The following is a 19,203-nucleotide window of genomic DNA, read 5'->3' on the forward strand; positions in this document are numbered from 1 at the left end:
TAAATATATTTATATGTAAAATATAAGAATATAAATATATGTAAATATTTTCAAAATATATACTGTATGTGTGTGTATTTATATATACATAATACATATACACAGTACACACACACACATATAAATAAAATATATTAAATAAAAACTTATTTTGGATGCGATTAATCGTGATTAATCGCTTGACAGAAGTAATATGTATATATATATTTTTTTTTATGCTGCTATTTTATGTTACAGTAATATGAATTTCTCCAGCCTGAGAGTAGCGAATACAAATATAATCTGCTTAAAAAAGTGAGTTTTATTAACTGAGGGCCAAACAATTAAGAGCATAATAAGTTTTCAATTTTGCACTAAAATGTAGAATGCATACAACTACCTTAACAGACTTATATTAATGATATAAATTTGAATGTTTATCTATTGACCATCATGACAGAAACACACAATAAGCTTTTTCAACAGGTTGAAACCCTTTCCAGCTTCTCTTCCTCTTTTATACCAAGTCAACAATACGTTAAAATCCACACATACAATAATTGTGGCATGTATCACTTCCACAGATGCTGATTTTTGGATTGTGAATATGTTTTACCACAAAAATGGTCTGGATTCAAGACAGCGATTCCAACATTCAAAGAACAATGCGTTAAGACAAGCTGGCATGTAAGTCGACACGTCCAACACCAGACAAAGCTCATCGCACACAAAATGATTCTGATCATACAAATAACACCCACATATTTTGACAGCCATTTATTATTTGCCATTAAAACAAGAGAATGGCTCGTTATATATGTCGCATAGGTTTTTTTTTTTTTTTTGAAAAGTAAATATAAAACAAAACATTTTTAGTTTCAGGACAGCATTAAGAGCAAGTGGCTAATACAGAGATTAAGCTGAAGAATCGTTGGGAAAACTGTGTGTGTGTGTGTGGCTAACCATCAGACTCGGCAGATCCCCTCCAAAGCATTTCACAGAACATTCCCAGCATCTTTCCAGGACAGTGTCTCTTTTGAGTTTTATATTGTCGCCGCTTCCTCAACACAGTAGCAATACTTGTTGTCATAGTTGGGGGTGTGACGGTGGGTTACATCGTGAAATGCCTTGTGTAATCATATTCTATTGTAGGAATGACAGCTTGCACAAATTTCAAAAAAATCAGAAGATACCTGGAGTTATTAAAGTTAAGGGAAATTGTGTTTAAAAAAAAAAGAAAAGAAAAAAAAAGTTACTCATGAGCCAACATAAACATTAGTTCATTACGACATAAACATCAAGAATAAGTCTACAAGATGCGTGTAGTTTAGGCACACTACTAGACATGCTTTTTTTTGACTAAAAGTGTATACTAACATTCAAAAGTTTGGGGTCAGTAAAATTTCATTAATACTTTTATTCAGCAAGAACACATTAAAGTGACCAAAGGTGATGGTAAAGAGTTAATGTTACAAAAGGTTTCTATTTCATATAAATGCTGTTCTTTTGAACTGTTCCACAGCAGAACTGTTTTCAACATCGAGCAGAAAATCAGCATATTAGAATGATTTCTGAAGGATCATGTGACAATGAAGACTGGAATAATGATGCTGAAAATTCAGCTTCGCATTACAGGAATTTAAATTACATTTTAAAATATTTTCAAATAGAAAACAGTTCTTTTAAATTGTACAAATATTTCACAATATTACTGTTAGTACTGTAATTTTGATCAAATAAACGGGGGTTGGGTGAGCATTAGTGATTTCCTAGACTTGAACAATAGTGCATGTGCTTATATGCATAGTGCATATAATATTGTATTACAATCTATTTTTTTATAGAAAGGATACATATGGACCCCAAGTTCTCCTCCTCCTTCCGCCACCGTCTCGATAATCTTTTTCATCACCTCTGCATGTCTGACGAATAACATCAAGAGAGCAGCTTTTTAGTTCTCTGACTGTAAATAAGAGGGAGATGCATGTAAAGTTTGTATTTACCTGCACGGATGCACAGAGCACATAGCAGGTGGGGGCAGGTGGGGATGATTCTCAATGGTGACCGTCTTTTTAACATGATCTTGGCTGATGTCTTCATACATCTGATCCACCGTTAGAGGCTGTCTGTCCTGAAAAATAAGCACATCATGCAGAGCTTTCACAAAATGTGTTTTACTTGTGAACAGACTAATGCAGGCTTACATCATATCACGTTACCATCACGTAAAATCATAATAAAGCAAAGTCACCTCATCATATCCAAACAGCCATAGTCTTGGTGTCTGGTAATATTTATCATATGTGATGTAAAGATCATAAGTTCTTGTCTGTAGAATGGCATCTTCCCCTCCAGCCTCTGGCTTGGTTTTACTTAAATCAGCCATTTTACTTGTGTCGAGAGTTGCCTAAACAAAGAATATGAATGAATAATTCTGCAAAAGCAAATCTTGATGGTGAAAACCCATGTTGCGGATAATTTCTTACTTCATCCGTCTCCAAAAGTCCACTTTCTTCATATTCTGAAATATAAATATAAAGTATATAATTACCAGTTATGGCTGTTATTACTGACTGATAATGTGTCATGAAAATTAAAACAAACATTCAGAGCTACCTTCCATGTCTGCTGCCTCTCCTTCTTCTTCATCATCATCTTCATCACCTTTTCCACATGCACCCGTCCGCACGTTCATATTCATATTGTCCTTCACATGCAAAACAATATTCAGTATATTTACATTAACACAATATGATTAACAGTTCACCCAAAAATGAACATTTACTCCTCAGAGCATCCAAGACGAGGACTGGATGCAGAACAGATTTGGAGAAATGTAGCATTACATCACTTGCTCACCTCTGCAGTGAATGGGTGCCGTCAGAATGGGAGTCCAAACAGCTGATAAAAACATCACAGTAATCCACACCACACCACTCCAGTCCATCAATGAATGTAAAAAACATGCGTGTTCGTAATTCACAATCCATAATAACAGTTCCTCCATTGAAAAGTCCATCCCCGGTTGTCCTCTCACATTAAAATCCACCGACATATTTGTTTAGAGCTGTTTTCACTTGTAAAGCGTGCTTGATCTGTGCATATTTCTCTTCAGATTCAGACAGGACAACTTTTTCATTGGAGAAAGCAATATTATGGATAGAGGATTCATATTTTAGCAACAGTTAAAACCATCTTAATGATGGAACTGTTCCTTTCAGACAGTTTTTTTGCTTTACAAGACGTTAATTGATGGACTGGAGTCGTGTGGATTACTGTGATGTTTTTATCAGCTGTTTGGACTCTCATTCTGACGGCACCCATTCACTGCAGAGCATCCATTGGTGAGCAAGTGATGTAATGCTAAATTTCTCCAAATCTGTTCTGATGAAGAAACAAACTCTACATCTTGGATAGCCTTAACCCTAGGCTAAGGGTAAGGACATTTTCTCCATCCCCGGTTGTCCTCTCACATTAAAATCCACCAACATATTTGTTTAGAGCTGTTTTCACTTGTAAAGCGTGCTTGATCTGTGCATATTTCTCTTCAGATTCAGAAAGGACAACTTTTTCATTGGAAGAAAGCAATATTATGGATAGAGGATTCATATTTTAGCAACGGTTAAAAACATCTTAATAATGGAACTGTTCCTTTCAGACAGTTTTTTTGCTTTACAAGACGTTAATTGATGGACTGGAGTCGTGTGGATTACTGTGATGTTTTTATCAGCTGTTTGGACTCTCATTCTGACGGCACCCATTCACTGCAGAGCATCCATTGGTGAGCAAGTGATGTAATGCTAAATTTCTCCAAATCTGTTCTGATGAAGAAACAAACTCTACATCTTGGATAGCCTTAACCCTAGGCTAAGGGTAAGGACATTTTCAGAAACAACTTAAAACCAATTCATTCATCATACCATTCTTCATTCTTGAAATAGTCAACACGAGGCTGCCTACCTTATTATCCAATGAGATTTCCCGAACTGCTTCGGTCACCCCTGTAACACCTAGTGACACAAAAGGAGTTGATGAGAATGTGTCAGAAACTTAAGCATGACAAAAGCATGCTTTTACTGGCCACATGATACTGCTTGTTCAGATTCGGTTTCATACCAGAGTTATGATAGGTATCCACCCATCCCCCATCTCCATCATCCTCTTCTATAATAGCCTCCAGCTCGTCAGAGTACTCCATCTGTTTACAGCGCTTGTAACATGGAACTGAACCATATTGTGACATTTACAAAACAGCTGTAGCACATTCATCACAGCTTCACACAACAATTACAATTGACTTATACTTTGGGAATGTACGTTTCAGAACCCGAATAAGATTTTCACTTCCTTTACCATTTCGGGTTAATAGAAACTGCTTGTCTTTGGGCAGATAAGGCTTCACCTTTGCTTCTTCTCCAGATGCCCTAAAAGTAAAGAAAATATATTCTCAACACTGTAAAAAGCCACAAAAGAGAAGAATATTACAGAAGATTACTCGTATGAAGTTTTACTCAAAAATAACTGATTTTTTTTATGACTTCAAGGTCTAGAAATGACACTTTTAAAGTTCCCTCATATATCAAGGTTTTCCAAGTGACACAAATTGAGGGAACATATTATTTAATAAATATAATGTTTGTTTACCTTGAGTTTTAGCTTAATTTAATTACTTTAAATAATTTAAGACATCTTAATTTAAGCCTGACAATCTTAATCTAAATCTGACAAAACATCCCTTTGGCAACATCTTTTTTTTTTTTTTTTTGCAGAGATGTAAAGAATTGTAAATATGCAAAAATATTTCTTTTTGGGATAGGTTATATTATTTATAACTAGCTGCATATAAAACAATAGAGAAGTCAATAAAAATGTCCTCATTAAATAGCACAGTGAGTGAGTGAGTGAGTGAGTGAGTGAGTGAGTGAGTGTGAGTGTGTGTGTGTGTGTGTGTGTGTGTGTGTGAGAGTGAGTGAGTGTGTGTGTGAGTGTGAGTGTGAGTGTGTGTGTGTGTGTGTGTGTGAGTGAGAGAGTGTGAGTGTGTGTGTGTGTGTGTGTGTGTGTGTGTGTGTGTGTGTGTGTGCTTGCCATTTCCATGTGGGGCAGTGATGAACCAGATGATCTCCGGCTGCAACAAACTGCACAGAACACAAAACACTGTTGTGCTTGAATCATTGTGTGTAAATCCTACTAAATTGAGTATCTCACACCATAACAAAATCAAAATGCACACTCACCTCCTCTGGAGTTATAACCCCAGTTTCTTTAAACTTAGATTCCTGCAAAAGGGAGATACATCAAAAAGATTTCTATTTTCTAACTAGTCTTCATAACAGGGTTGAACAATGCAGATGGCCCGGGTGTGTGAGACAGCTTTGCCATCTCAAATGCCAGTTGACAAACTATCCCTCTTCCTTATTTGCCAATTTAAATCTGTCACCAGAGAAAAGTTGTCTAGTTGGTTAACACAGATATGGCCCACAAATTAATAAGGTGTTGCACTGCACAGAATGTCATTGTTTCCAGTATATGTGAATGTGAATTTATAGTGGTAAATTGTAGCAATACATTCACATTTAATTTACATTTACGCATTTTGTAGATGCTTTTATTCAAAGCTACTTACAATGCATTCACACTATACATTTGATCAGTTCATGCATTCATGTATTTATTATGTCTATGTAATAAAATGTAACAATTCATAACAATGCACATATATGTTTTTACAAGTTTAAAAATAAAATCTAATACATTTTAGTTCTAACATTAAAAACATGTTTACTGTAAATGAGTCTATATAGATTAATTCAACGTTAACATGTACTGCTGTTTACAGTGTTGCACATTTGACAAAACTTTGAGTGATGTGGCATCCTATGTATCACTCCACGAGGAAAATGGCATTTATATGCTCTTAACTAAATCACATTTCAAATTCCATGCAATTCAAAACTTTTTCCTAAACTATATGTCACAGTCAAATATATATGGCGTCTATTGAACTCTGGGCCATCAGACAGGTTGCATGTTTTCTAATGTTGTGACATGCACGCCTGCTAATGTTTACTGTAAATGAGTCTATATAGATTAATTCAACGTTAACATGTACTGCTGTTTACAGTGTTGCACATTTGACAAAACTTTGAGTGATGTCACTCCACGAAGAAAATGGCATTTATATGCTCTTAACTAAATCACATTTCAAATTCCATGCAATTCAAAACTTTTTCCTAAACTATATGTCACAGTCAAATATATATGGCGTCTATTGAACTCTGGGCCATCAGACAGGTTGCATGTTTTCTAATGTTGTGACATGCACGCCTGCTCGTACTGATCTCTGCTGACATCTACATAGAATAGGTTCAGTCATTTCTGCTTACAGGTCAATACTCGAATTGTACACACTCATTAAACCCCTTGTTTTATGCTGCAGCTACAGGATACGGACTGCAAATCATGCTAACACTCCTCGCCTTACCTTCAAAACTGGCGTTAAAAACTCCGCCACTCCCAAAGCAGTGCCTTTCACCGAGTTTATGACGTTCTGCATGCTGTCTCCAAGATAAATGAATTCGCGCAGAGATTCAAATTAATTCTACTTGACTAACACTACATACAGACTCTGTTTAAAGACCGTCTAATCGAGCTACACCACAATCTACACCTAAATCATCTGACAAGCACTTCCGCATCTCAAATATCGCGATATTTCGTGACACGCCCATCGTTGACAAGCAACATATCTATAAACTTCCATTTGTTTCATATTTATAGACGTTTTATTTTATGCATATAGAAAGCTTTGAGAAGAGCTGTGGACTAACAAACTTTGAGAAGAAACAGCTATAAGCAAGATTGATCGAAAATGTAATTGCTTTATTAAATCATTAAATAATTTTGTAATTATACAAATAAAAAAATGAAATGTGTTCTTTGACCATTTCATAATGCGAATAAATAATCCTCTCTGAATATTTAGGACATTCGTAAAACATAATGATTTGATAATTAGGAATATAATGATTTGTTTACACATTAGCGTTATTTATTTATTCATTCATTGTTAATGGCTTTATTATTTGCTTCGAATACTTGTCACTGAGATATGCGAGGTGGAAAGTCTTTCAATTTCGATATTGCCATGATTGCTCGTGGTTACAGACAGACACACACAAACAGAAAGGGCAGAGCTTAATATGGAGAACGAAACCTGCAAAAACAATAAATAAATAAATGTCTGTATAAATACACAAATTATTGTTTAAATACATATAGAAATAATTAAACATGTGATTAAAGTAGGCAAATAAATCAAATCAATTGGTGGACACATGGAAAATGTTTAAGGAAATGCTAAACTCATCCTATTTATTTTCCTTTGTTCACTCATTTATTTCTGAGTGTAGTTCCACGTTTATTTTTCCTCTGCGCAACATGCTAATGAGAGGGTGTCAACCACGGACTTGGTCGGGGTCATGTGATAGCTGGGGGCACGGCTTTCCCGCTGACAGGAAATGCATGGTTCCGTTCAACAGAGCAAGATACATAAAAAACTGAGCTGTATTGTCAGTACAGTATCTGTGACTTTACAAACGACCCAAAGAAATGGCCAGTGTCGTTTCCTGACGTCATTTTTTGTAACCCGATCGAGTCTCCAGCTAGAGACAACTGTAATATCAGTATCCCATGGTCATCGTGAGATGACTGGTATGAAGTGGTTTAATTGAGGAACAGACCGTTTTTTCCAATTAGTTATCAGAACAGAAAATACAGGCGACAAAAGTATGTTTATTAAGCAAATAACGGTTCAGTATTGCAATTAAGAGCTATTATTACACTTTTGTTATCTTATCTGTGTTCAGAGGGAATGCTGGAAGTTGTTATTTTGTACCTTAGCATTTACATTTGCGTTTGATTTAGTAGTTATATTTGTACAATTAAAGAAGAGTCAACTGAACAAGCTGCTTGTCCACACAACAAAAGAAAATGGGAATTAGAGTGGCTGTGGACAAAAAAAAAATTATCTTAAAAGTAATCCATAACTCAAAATAACTCTATATGCCATGTTTTATGAACAAGCTTCATCATATGGCTTCAGAAGACTTGGGGTTAAGGCTGCAACTATTATAATAATAACTGATTAATCTGCCAATTATGTATTCAATTAATTGAATAAAAAAAGCAAAACTTATTTTCAGTACTTTTTCCAAAGTTTTTCTACATCCTGCCAAATATTGTCCCCCAAACAATGTATAGCCTGTGTAATTATATTGAATGTATCTATATAAACTTGGTATTATGAGCAAAAATAGTGTTAAAATATAAACATTACATTATAGTGGCATTCAATATAAACAACTATTACTATAAACGGCAACAGTGAAATGGCATGTGGGAAATGCTCTATACAAAAAAACTAGGTTCATGTACATCTCATCATTCAGCACAAATGCAGTTTGATCATATAAGTCCCTCTGAAATATAAGTCACAGGTTGTTTCAAAATATATATTTAAAAAACGTTACTTATATTCTTATCATAAGTAACAGAATTGCCTTTTATGGTGTTTTTGAATTTTTTGAGATTGACTGCTTCAGTCCCCATTCAGCTTTACTGAATGCACAGGAGTTTTTGAATGAACGTATACTTCAACAATCATAACCAACTACGTTTTTAACTTTCTTAGACATCTTTGTGAGATGATCAAGCAATGGATCTCCAGCCTCTGCAAACATATCCTTGGTCTGCATTTGGATGACATAGCGTGTTTACCATGAACACCAGCAGCATTGAAAGCTTACTGGGGAACGCCACAGACATGAGAGACAGCAGCGCCTGGGTCGTGGAGTCTGTCGTCATATTAGCCATGGCCTTGTTTGTCTGTCTGGGCAATCTGCTCGTGGTGTTGACCCTTTATCGGAAGCCCTACCTCTTAACGCCAAGCAATAACTTTGTCTTCAGCCTGACGCTTTCCAACCTCTTGTATGGTTTTTTTTAGAAAATCTTACATACTATTCATGCACCTTCATAACTTTCATTCATCATTCTCCTGACTGATCGATCTGCAAACAGCACAAAAAAGATCTGCGCATTATGCTGTGATCATGCGTACAGCATAATCAGAGGATGATAAAGGGTTTAATCAGACCAGTTCTGATGTGGCTGAGAGACACCAGCATTCTCAGCATGAAGGACACTGGAACTGTGATGGTGTTTCAGGTCTCTTCAAGCATCCGCTCATTGCGCAGAATTACCTGCAGAGGGAGACAGACAACTTACTCCGAGCAAATCACAGCCCACTAACACCAGGAAGTTGTCCATGACTGAATTTAGATCATTTATGATCTTTGACTGCATGCATAAACATACTTAGAGAAATAAATGAACAAACTAGACTTCACCCACCTCTTCTGTCAACACTCTGTTAAATGATGGAGACTCCTCCATGGGTGACCAGATTTTAATATCATAATCAATTCCAGAGGAGGCAAGTATTATGACAGATGAATCTATAATTATGAACGTTAGCAAAATTAAGAATGTAAAATACTATTTCACTGAAAAATGGAGAGGATTTAAACTTAAAACATTTTTAAAACCGCATTCAATCCATTACAACATGCCTGCTTGGCAAGATGTAATGGATTCCCAGTTTCAACTTCGTGTTAGGACAAAAACACTGGGTGAACTCACATGGCTCGTATGGATGAGGTTGCAGACTGTTGACGACATGATTATCAGCTTCCATCAGCACCACATGCTCTCCTGTATGTCTGTCCCATATGAAGATATGGCCACAGTCTGATCCGCTCAGCACAAAGTAATTACCCCAAAAACACGACTCTTTGGTCTTAAGAAATACAGAAAATCAGTGTGCAATCCAGAACATCTGAGATGCTTTAAAACAGAAAATTTGGATGGATTATTTTTTACAAAACACTGCCTGGTGTTTAGTTACTTGATTATCAAAAATATTTAAGAGAGGTAAATATTATGTGATAAAATGTGAGAATATTTACATGAAAAATATGAAAATGAAATTGTTGGCTTCACCATTGTCCTTGAGTTATGGTGGCCTTCATAGGTCATTTTTGCAACAGGTATTGATATTGAGTGTCTCTGCCATCTCTTTCCGCTCTTTCCTTCGGCGGAAAATCTCCTGGATCCGAACAGCTGCTGTTCGCCTACCAGAAAGATGAAGACTATATTCAAACCAGTCTATTATATACTATGTGTGTCTGTGTGTGTGTGTGTGTGTATATATATTGCAAAATATTTCTTGCCATCTATAGACAAATTGAGCTTTACCATCACGGGGGGAATCACATTTGAAAATATATTCAAATAGACAGTTATTTTGAATTGTAATAATATTCCACAATATTAAAGTTTTGATGTATTTAATAATTATTACATATTTTTGTATGTATGTATATAAATATATATATATATATAATATATATTATAATTAGCTGTATTTGTAATGATTACATATGTGTCTAATAATATTCTTTGTATAATATTCTAATAATATAGAACTTTTGAACGGAAGTGTATGTACAGTAAGTATTTCACCTCAGAACCCATTCACCGATCACTGATCCCCTGAAATTTAATATGAAAGCAGCAGACCAAAAAATTTAAAAGTTAGTGGTAAATTACAATGGCATTCTGTAATCAATTTGATAATGACAGGCTTACTGTACAAAATAAAACCTGACAGGATGATCACAAGACAAGTATCACCCTGAAGGAGTTTATTTTGCAGTAATGTCTAAAACTAAAAGTATTAATAAGATGAACCACTGTGTGAGTGGAGGATGGTTGTTTGTTGAGGACGTGTGGTTGGTCTCCTCACTGTTGTCATCCTGGTCTGCTGTTGGCTATCCAGATGTGCTATTTTGTCTATTTGTGTCTTCAGCTGTTGACACACAAGTTCACAAACTTGACTGTAAACTTGACATTCACTCTTTGCATTTACAAGAGGCCTAACCTGGATCAGACTGGGATGTCCACAGCTTGGCCCAGCATCAGTTCTGTCAGAGATGAGTCGTACAGACACAATGACAGACCACCAGTCAAAACACAAAAGCAGATGCAGTGAATACTAACCAGTGACTGGTGAAGTCGAGTGTGATGGAGCTGGTGGAGGTGCCTTCTGGACTGTATTAAGAACAGGCTCTGCTGAGGCACCGCTAACAGATCCTGAGTAAACACCCCCGTCTGGAATCATGGATGAAATCAAGTTGAATCATGATTCATGTAATTTAGATTATTTGTACATTTATTCCATGCATTTTGTAATTTTACTGTATGTATCCTTTAAACAGAATTGTTTTTCATACACACATTTATAAGGCCTCTAAATTATGAACATGATAAAAAAAGATTAGCTGAAAAACGTGTTCGACTACGTACCTTCTTGATTGATAGTTCATACTGTTTTAGCAATTAAAATGCCTTTTAGTATAATTTAGTATAAAACTGTTCACCTTCAGGTTTTGGTTTAGGTCTTGTCTTTTTTGCTGTGAAATTTACAGATTTGTATAAAGTAAACGTAAGCATAATAACTTTTATATTGTTAGTAATATTTCAAGATTAACATTTACTAGACTGAAGCAATGTACTTTTTTATTTACTTACTTTAAAACTACTGAACGTTGATCAACTGCAACTGCTGATATTTATATATAATAAAATAATTTGTCTAAAGGTTCAATAACATGTTCCATTTCAAAATGTCAGACTTTACAGGGTTAAGAATGCGAGTGCCACTATTGTTATTACTTATAAGTAGTAGTTCACACAAGCATATCTGTAAAGATACTACTCTAAAAGTACATAAGGATCACAATGTACCTTGTGAAGTAAGTGACCAGGGATCTGCTGTGTCTTGTGTGTGGGTCGATGTCTCTGCACTAGGCTCTGCTTGTGCTCGTTCAAGAGCGGTACTTCCTGACAAACAATAGTATGTTTGAACTCAGATTTTTAATAACAGTGAGAATTCAAGGTAGATGAAAACAGCTTGAGTCTCACTTCTTGTGCATGAGTGGGGTTGGTCTCTGTTATTCTGGGCTTCCTCGTACCACCTGGACAACATTCTGGACATTCTCTGCATCAGTGATGCGCTGGAGCTGGACTCTCCTGATCAAGACACAAAGACATTTCACTATTTATTTAGTTTGGATTGATAACAACAACAAAAAAACTATGTTCACGATTAAGCATCTATGTAGAATAAAGGCCTGTTCACACCAAGGACGATACTTTTCAAGTTTTAATAACCATTCTAATTCTATGAAAATCAGGAAGTCCACACCACAGAGGAACAATATAGTTAGAATCAATTTCATAATGATTTTTTAGATAATAAATGATAAAACATTGACAGCCAATCAGAACTCACCTGACTTTAAAGAGCTTGAGCATTTAAAGTGGCAGACAACATAACTGCAGTAATTCAATTCTAGAATTCAGTTAATTTACTTAAATGTTCCGATCGCAGTGGTTACCAGCTCACTGGAGGGGAAGACTAACACTGAAATAATTCAGTTGAATAAGAATTCAGAACACTTGGAATACAGCAGACAAGTCATACAAACCCTGTTTATGATATTTTTATGGTGCTTTATGCACTTTATGCAAGCTCGCAACCATTAAGTGCATAGTGAGTAGAACGACTAGTAATCTTTCAAACTTTCTTTTTTTGTGTCCCACAAATGAAAGCATGTCATATGGGCAAGTTTTGTATGCACTGTTATCTAATATTTTCTACAGCTTTCTGTGTTTAGTTCTGAGGGTATTCCAAACATCTGGCATGAGTTGATGTGCCTCTTACCATCTCGTTCCCTCTCGCTCTCTGGGCGTGCACGAGGACCCGTGTCTGACCAATAACCTCTCATTCTCAGACGCTTCACTGGAGGGCGCAGCAGCTGAAGGTGACGTCAACAGTCAGTCAGCACACAGCAACTGCAACACTGACAATGACCCGTGTCTTTACACAGCCAAGATAAGGCTGCTCTGTGCCAACTTAAAATTCAGTGTAAAGACATCATGCCAAATAAAAGTCAGACTAAATTATGCCTTCTCTGAGCAACTTTAGCTGCTAGTAGTATACAGTTGTAATTACTGTGTAAATGCATTCATGCCACCTTTGAGCAGTATTAAACAGTCTGTATAAAGCAGTCGTTCTCAAACTTTTATTGTCACCCCCCTCCCTCCTTAAACCTTTTTTAAAAATCTGAGGCCTATATAGAAGATAGTGTCCGCCGCGGAATTAAAAAAGTTCATCACAATTTTACAATTCTGACTTTTCTTAAAATTTCTCGCAACTGCAAGTTATAAACTCGTAATTACAAGTTACAATTAATTACAATCTTGTAATTAGAATCTTGAAATTCTGACATTTTTCTCAGAAATCTGAATTTACAGTGCACAATTCAGATTTTTTTATCTGAATTCTGGGTTCACATCTGACAATTATTTTTTGTTTCCACCACAGAATAAAAAAAAAGTAACTGTGACCTTTTTTTTAAAAATAATTCTGACATTTTTTGCAGATGCAAGTTTATATGTCACAATTAACATTTTTCTCCTCAGAATTTTGCAACAATTACGAGTTTACAGAAAGTCAGATTAAAAATTATTTTTATTTTTTTACTGTGGTGGAAATAAGCTTCCATAGGTCTCTACTACCCAGTAAAGTCAAAGAATGAAAATGAATGAAATGAAATGAAAAATAATTAAATGGACTAACAAGTACTGCACTTCTGGTTTATTTCTGTCTACAGTAGTTTGTCATGTAACTTCTAATACTGTTTTTGGGAAAGGCATGCAAGCTCTGCCCAGCCTTGCACAGCTGAGAACACGCTAGGCATTCTGGAAAAACATAAGGATAAGCCCCTGGTACAGTGTGTTCCTTACACAGATCCCCTGTTATCATGTGTGTTGATTGATATGGTGCTTTAGATGATTTCAACACTGTTTGACTTGAGCAATTAAATCACAGAATTTACACAACGCCAGCAAATAAGCCAGGAAAGCTTAATTTAAAGCACATACAAAATGTTTTTTTAAACTATTTCTCAGACTTACCCCCTCCCCCTTGTTTTTTGGCAATTCCTTTAATTTAGATGCCTTGTCATCTTTAGGGTCAAACAGGTAGATGTAATCTGAAGAGAAGCTGGCGAGAACTTCTCGGCCATCAGAGCTGTAACACAGTGAGGTCATACGGCAGGACCGTCCAGCCAGGTGAGGAGGCACAAAACAAACACATATACCCGTAGTTCCACTGCTAGAGCGGCATCCTGGGGAAGAGAATAAATAAATAAATAAAGATCTGTATGTGTCACGATCTCTAGCTGGAGTGCCCATGGTTTCCTGATTATTGTGTTTTGATCCTGAACTATTTCCTTGTTTTGATCCTGGACTATTACTCTTTTGCCTTGTCTTTGCTTTTACTGTTTGCTGTTTCTGGACCCTGCCTGTTTTGACCATGCTCTCTTTTAATAAAGCCTGCAAGTAGATCCCCACTCCGTTGTTAGGCCTCCTACGTTACAGTATGATTTATAAAAGACTATGAATAAATCCAAAATTTGGGGGGGTTCTCTGGGTTCGGGCTCTATCCTGAGCTCGGAGCCCTCCCTCTGGACAACACGCCAAATATGCTACTAATTGCTCAATCATATTATATGTTAGTGCGAACTCGTGAAATGTATGATGCGATTTAAATTTTTCCTTTCTCTTTGGAGTGTTACAAGCTCTTGGTGCATAGATTTCTTGATTGCAAAGACTAAAGTCTCAAATCCAAAGAGATATTCTTTATAAAAGTTAAGAGTCAACCACGCCTACCTAAAACGGCTCATTCTAACACGCCCCCACATGTCTACGTCACGATGTGGGAAGATTTGCATAACGCCGCCCAAATGTTCACGCAAAGAAAGAAGGCATAACTTTTATTCTCGCTGTAGTATTGTTGCTGGCGCCATGTCGTGAAGGTGCTGTGTGTAGTTGTGAAAGCGAAACTACTTTGTTTGGCCTTCCAAAAGAGGACGGTATCCGCTTCATCATGCCTGGAGCTGATCCGTGTTGGTCGCTGAGGAAATACAGTACATCAACTTCGCGCTGTGGATCGCCAGATCGGCTTTCACCGTGGACGAAGCGGAGTCCAGCCCGGGGGTCGTCACATGTGGTTGCCGCAAGTCCGCCGGCCGCTCCTTCGTTGAATCTGCCGGCCGCGTGGTTCTCAAGCCTCCGCTCACTCTAGCCCACCATGTGTTTCGTTGTGAAAGCGAAACTACTTTGTTTGGTCTTTCAAAAGAGAACACGACTAGAAATCAGTGGTTAAGTTGTATTTACAACACTGTTCCAGAACAGTTCAACCCAAATATTCAGATGTGTGCAGCACATTTTATGGAGGACTGTTTCCTGATCCTGGTAAAGTAGACTACAATGCCGGCTGTTCTGACTCACAGACTGTAAGTACGTTTTTTATATTTAAAGAATTTGAATTGACGATTCAAACACGAGTTTTGGGCAGTGTAGAGTAGCGCTTGTTGTTTGTCATTTCTCCGATCACAAATGCAGACATGGTTTTATGTTTACGCGGCGTGATGCAACGTGTAAAAAGACAGTATAAGTCATTATAATCAGTAATTATGTCCCCACTGGATGCAACAAATGCCTCATTTATAATGGGTTTTAATGTTTTTGTCTCGTCGCTCCGGCCGGACACGGCATCACAGTATGTGAGGGGCGTAACATTTCCGTCACACGCTTGAGGTATTCGGCCAATCACAACGCACTGGATAGCTGGCCAATCAGAGCAAACCTCGCTTTTCAGTCCAATGAGCTTTGTAAAAATCGACGCGTTTCAGAAAGGCAGGGCATAAAGGAGAAACAATAATGTTCAGTATGTGGAAAATAATGTGTTTTTTTAAACCTTAAACCGCATAAACACATTTCATGACACCAAATAAACAAAATAATGTTCTTTTTAGCAACATTATATGACCCCTTTAAAGGCTTGAAAAACCTTCTTTCTGACGCAATTTTGTAGAAAATAAACATTGTCCATTATGTTCATTGTGATGGCAGGATGAATCAAACTCAATAAGGGAATCAGGATGGTGGAGTCAGTGAAGAAACCATAGCCAGAGATAAAGTGTGATCTTACTGTGTTAATTCTTTCATGGATCGTCTCAGGGATCAAGACAAACTTCATTCATATTCTATTATGAGGCTTCTGAGACCCTTAACTGAAATTCAAGGTACCTTAACGCTGGTTAAGATGACAAGAAGTCATGCAGAAACACATAAAACCTTTCTTTGCAAAAGTGCAGTTTGTAGTGAAGGAGCTTCATTTGGAGGAAAGAAATGCTTCAGTAACCACATCACAGTTCACCTGTGTGCTCTGACAGCCACACACACACACACACACACACACACACTCACAAATGTGTCTTATTAAGGCTGACTTTGGTCTCTTCAAGCAAGAAAAGAAGAAATATGGACAGAACTAATCTCTAGTTTAACAGAAACCTTTTTATTTTCCTCAGCACTTAAACTGTTCTTAAACGTGTCACTGTATAAATGGGAAAATTTCATCCTTCATATCAGAGTGTGAGTCATGATGAGGATGAAGTTTTTAATATCCATCCTCTAGTTTAACAGAAACCTTTTTATTTTCCTCAGCACTTAAACTGTTCTTAAATGTGTCACTGTATAAATGGGAAAATTTCATCCTTCATATCTCAAAGTGAGTCATGATGAGGATGAAGTTTTTAATATCCATGTGACAACAGCAGTCGATATTTCATTAAGATGAACGTAAGCAACGGTCCAGAAATGTCCCACGACGACACGGCGGTGTATATGAACTAAAACAAGATGTGCAGACGGACACTGAATGACCTGCTCTGCCTCACAGCACTGATGAGAGAAATATTATCCAGATCAGTCCAGATGATATCGGTGCTGACACTCGCTTACACATCCTCACACACAGGACACAAACGATGACTTTGAGACTTCTGTGACTTTGAGGGCTCTTTTTGAACAGCTTTTCTCTGTCTATGTGTGTGGCGAGTGACCTGAGGACGATGAGAAGAGAAGGTGTGGAGCTTCTGCTGCTGTCAGAAATGAGAAATGGTCTGTCTGTCCTTCTCAATCTTTATGTCATGTCCATTCTCCATGTGAGTCTTACCTTCCACCACAATAACATTTTATAAGACATCAGTTTTGTCAGTGCAAACTGAGGAGAGATGGAACAGTTTTATTGCATTGATCTTCACTTAGGAGAGAAACAATGTTTTTACTTGTGCTTCTAACTCTCTGAAGAATTAGTCTTATTTTTATATTTTTCTGCTGGAGGCATCATGACGCATCAGTTTGATATGAAGAGCAAAAAATGAAATATAAATAAAGAAAATTGCACGTGGATTCCTGAGACTAAAGCCATCAACCTCATGTCTAAAACGGGGAATTAATACCACAACAAACATAATAAGTGCATTAGTGGTCCTGAGTGGTGTCTTTAAATGGAGTTTGATTTGCATAATAAATGAAGTCAATCAAGTCAGATCAGACTGGAGTAATCTTGAATTAATCGTTTCTGAGAATCTCATCCCATAAACTCAAAAAGGAGAATATTGTACAATATATTGGAGTATTACAGTGCCACTTTCTTATTGTATATAATTAAAAACACAACTAGAAATGATCAAGGTTCACATAAAGAAAACATCTTAGGTTGGAATATCTGAACATTTTTGTAACTCGCAGTGTTTCCTCAGTAATTGAGCATTTGCAGTCTTTGATGTACGGTTGTCTGCTGATGTTAGTGAGGCAAGGCTGACATAACAAGCTTTTTCATTCTCAAAGATGCACTCCAGAACGCTCTGCCTCATGAATGTGTGCCTGTGCTCAGTGAAAAGGTTTCTCTTTGAAGAATTCCCTCAGGAAAGGAAAACCTCAATGTGTTTCTCACCGATAATGATTTATAGGGATTCATTCTCACCTTCTGGCAGCTCACCTTGCCTGCTGTGGCCTTTGTAATCTTCTAAAACTCCTGTAAACTTAAAACTGTTGAGGTTTTTTTAGTGCTAGTTGAGTCTTCAGAGACAGCTACTTTTTGTCCTAACACAGGTCTATTGTTTTGAGCTGTCCACGGTGCTGAAATACTGCCAGGTTGACAGCAAGAAAATGAAAAAATTATAAGCTGAAGTTTATATTGTCAATATTTTTCAAAAAAGACAAGGTGTTGACTGAAATGTTGCCTCGTTACACTGTGACAAACTGCCTCATTGAGCATGTGTCTGAAAAAAATGTTGTTTGTTTTTTAATTTCACAGAATGTGGAACAGACACAAAAAAGTTTTTACATGCATTTCCATATTCTGTGAATTGGATGTATTTAAAAAAAAAAAAATTATATATATATATATATATATTAGGGCAGCACGATTATGACAAAGATCATAATTGTCGATTATTCCCTTGAAATTGTAATTGCGATTATTAATTACGATTATCACAATTTACATTGAATGATGTTTATACCATTGTTTGAAGCAACTGCATGCCATATTTTTATATGAAAATAAATAAGCTGAAAACACTCAAACTGAAAAACCTTTATTGCTTTTCTATAGCATTAAGGCTCAAATGTCAACTGTACATTGGATTGGTTTCTTCTTTAAATACTAATAAAAATATGTATGGTATTATAATGTTATACTAACACTAAAATTAAAACAATGGAAAAACCTTTAAGATGACTTGCAGAAAGAAAAAAACATCTTAAGCACTCAGAATAAGTGGACTTAGAACGATTAATTGCAGCTTTGAACGATTACGTAATTGTGGTATCTTAATTGTAATCGCGATTAGAAATTCGATTAATTGTGCAGCCCTAATATATATACATACAGAATAAGAACGCTATTGTGTAAATAGATGTCCTATCGTTTACTTTTTATTTTGTATCACCCCTGACCTTCGTATGTTTTTATTCTTCTATTGAGGTAGATGTTTACTCTATTAATTTTCTTATTCAGTTATGAATATACCGCCATAACATTTTCTTGGTAGGCAGCGCTGTCCAGTGGTATTTTTAGATAGTGTTAATTTTTCTGGTTTTGAAGATGAAAACTTCCACCTCTTCATGATTATGAGCTGACATTTCTCATTTGAATGATCTTCCCTGATTTTTTTATATGACAAA

The 19,203-nt window shown here is 36.4% G+C and overlaps 1 protein-coding gene across 1 annotated transcript; it reads right to left on the reverse strand.

Annotated features, from left to right (window-relative positions):
* Window positions 1–741: 741 nt before the first annotated feature.
* On the reverse strand, window positions 742–6,669 carry LOC107581307 (ubiquitin-like-conjugating enzyme ATG3). The gene is made up of 12 exons (XM_016266810.1): window positions 6,461–6,669; window positions 5,214–5,255; window positions 5,065–5,114; window positions 4,333–4,403; window positions 4,096–4,203; window positions 3,940–3,989; window positions 2,596–2,686; window positions 2,466–2,500; window positions 2,231–2,386; window positions 1,983–2,110; window positions 1,833–1,901; window positions 742–1,172 (listed from the first exon to the last, which is right to left on the reverse strand). The coding sequence occupies exons 1-12, from the start codon at window positions 6,530–6,532 to the stop codon at window positions 1,091–1,093; spliced, it is 954 nt and encodes a 317-aa protein (XP_016122296.1). The 5' UTR covers window positions 6,533–6,669; the 3' UTR covers window positions 742–1,090.
* Window positions 6,670–19,203: the final 12,534 nt, after the last annotated feature.

The sequence above is a fragment of the Sinocyclocheilus grahami genome, unplaced genomic scaffold, assembly GCF_001515645.1.
Source record: "Sinocyclocheilus grahami isolate Dianchi unplaced genomic scaffold, SAMN03320097.WGS_v1.1 scaffold34.1, whole genome shotgun sequence".
Classification (NCBI taxonomy): Eukaryota; Metazoa; Chordata; class Actinopteri; order Cypriniformes; family Cyprinidae; genus Sinocyclocheilus; species Sinocyclocheilus grahami.

What these genes read in the sequence shown, in the direction of transcription:
- LOC107581307 (XM_016266810.1), bottom strand. Translation starts at nt 6,532, where the DNA reads ATGCAGAACGTCATAAACTCGGTGAAAGGCACTGCTTTGGGAGTGGCG. An exon ending in CACTGCCCCACATGGAAATG is followed by an intron (nt 4,404 to 5,064) that starts GCAAGCACACAC and finishes CTTTACTTTTAG; the next exon opens with GGCATCTGGAGAAGAAGCAA. An exon ending in GACTTTTGGAGACGGATGAA is followed by an intron (nt 2,387 to 2,465) that starts GTAAGAAATTAT and finishes TTCTTTGTTTAG; the next exon opens with GCAACTCTCGACACAAGTAA.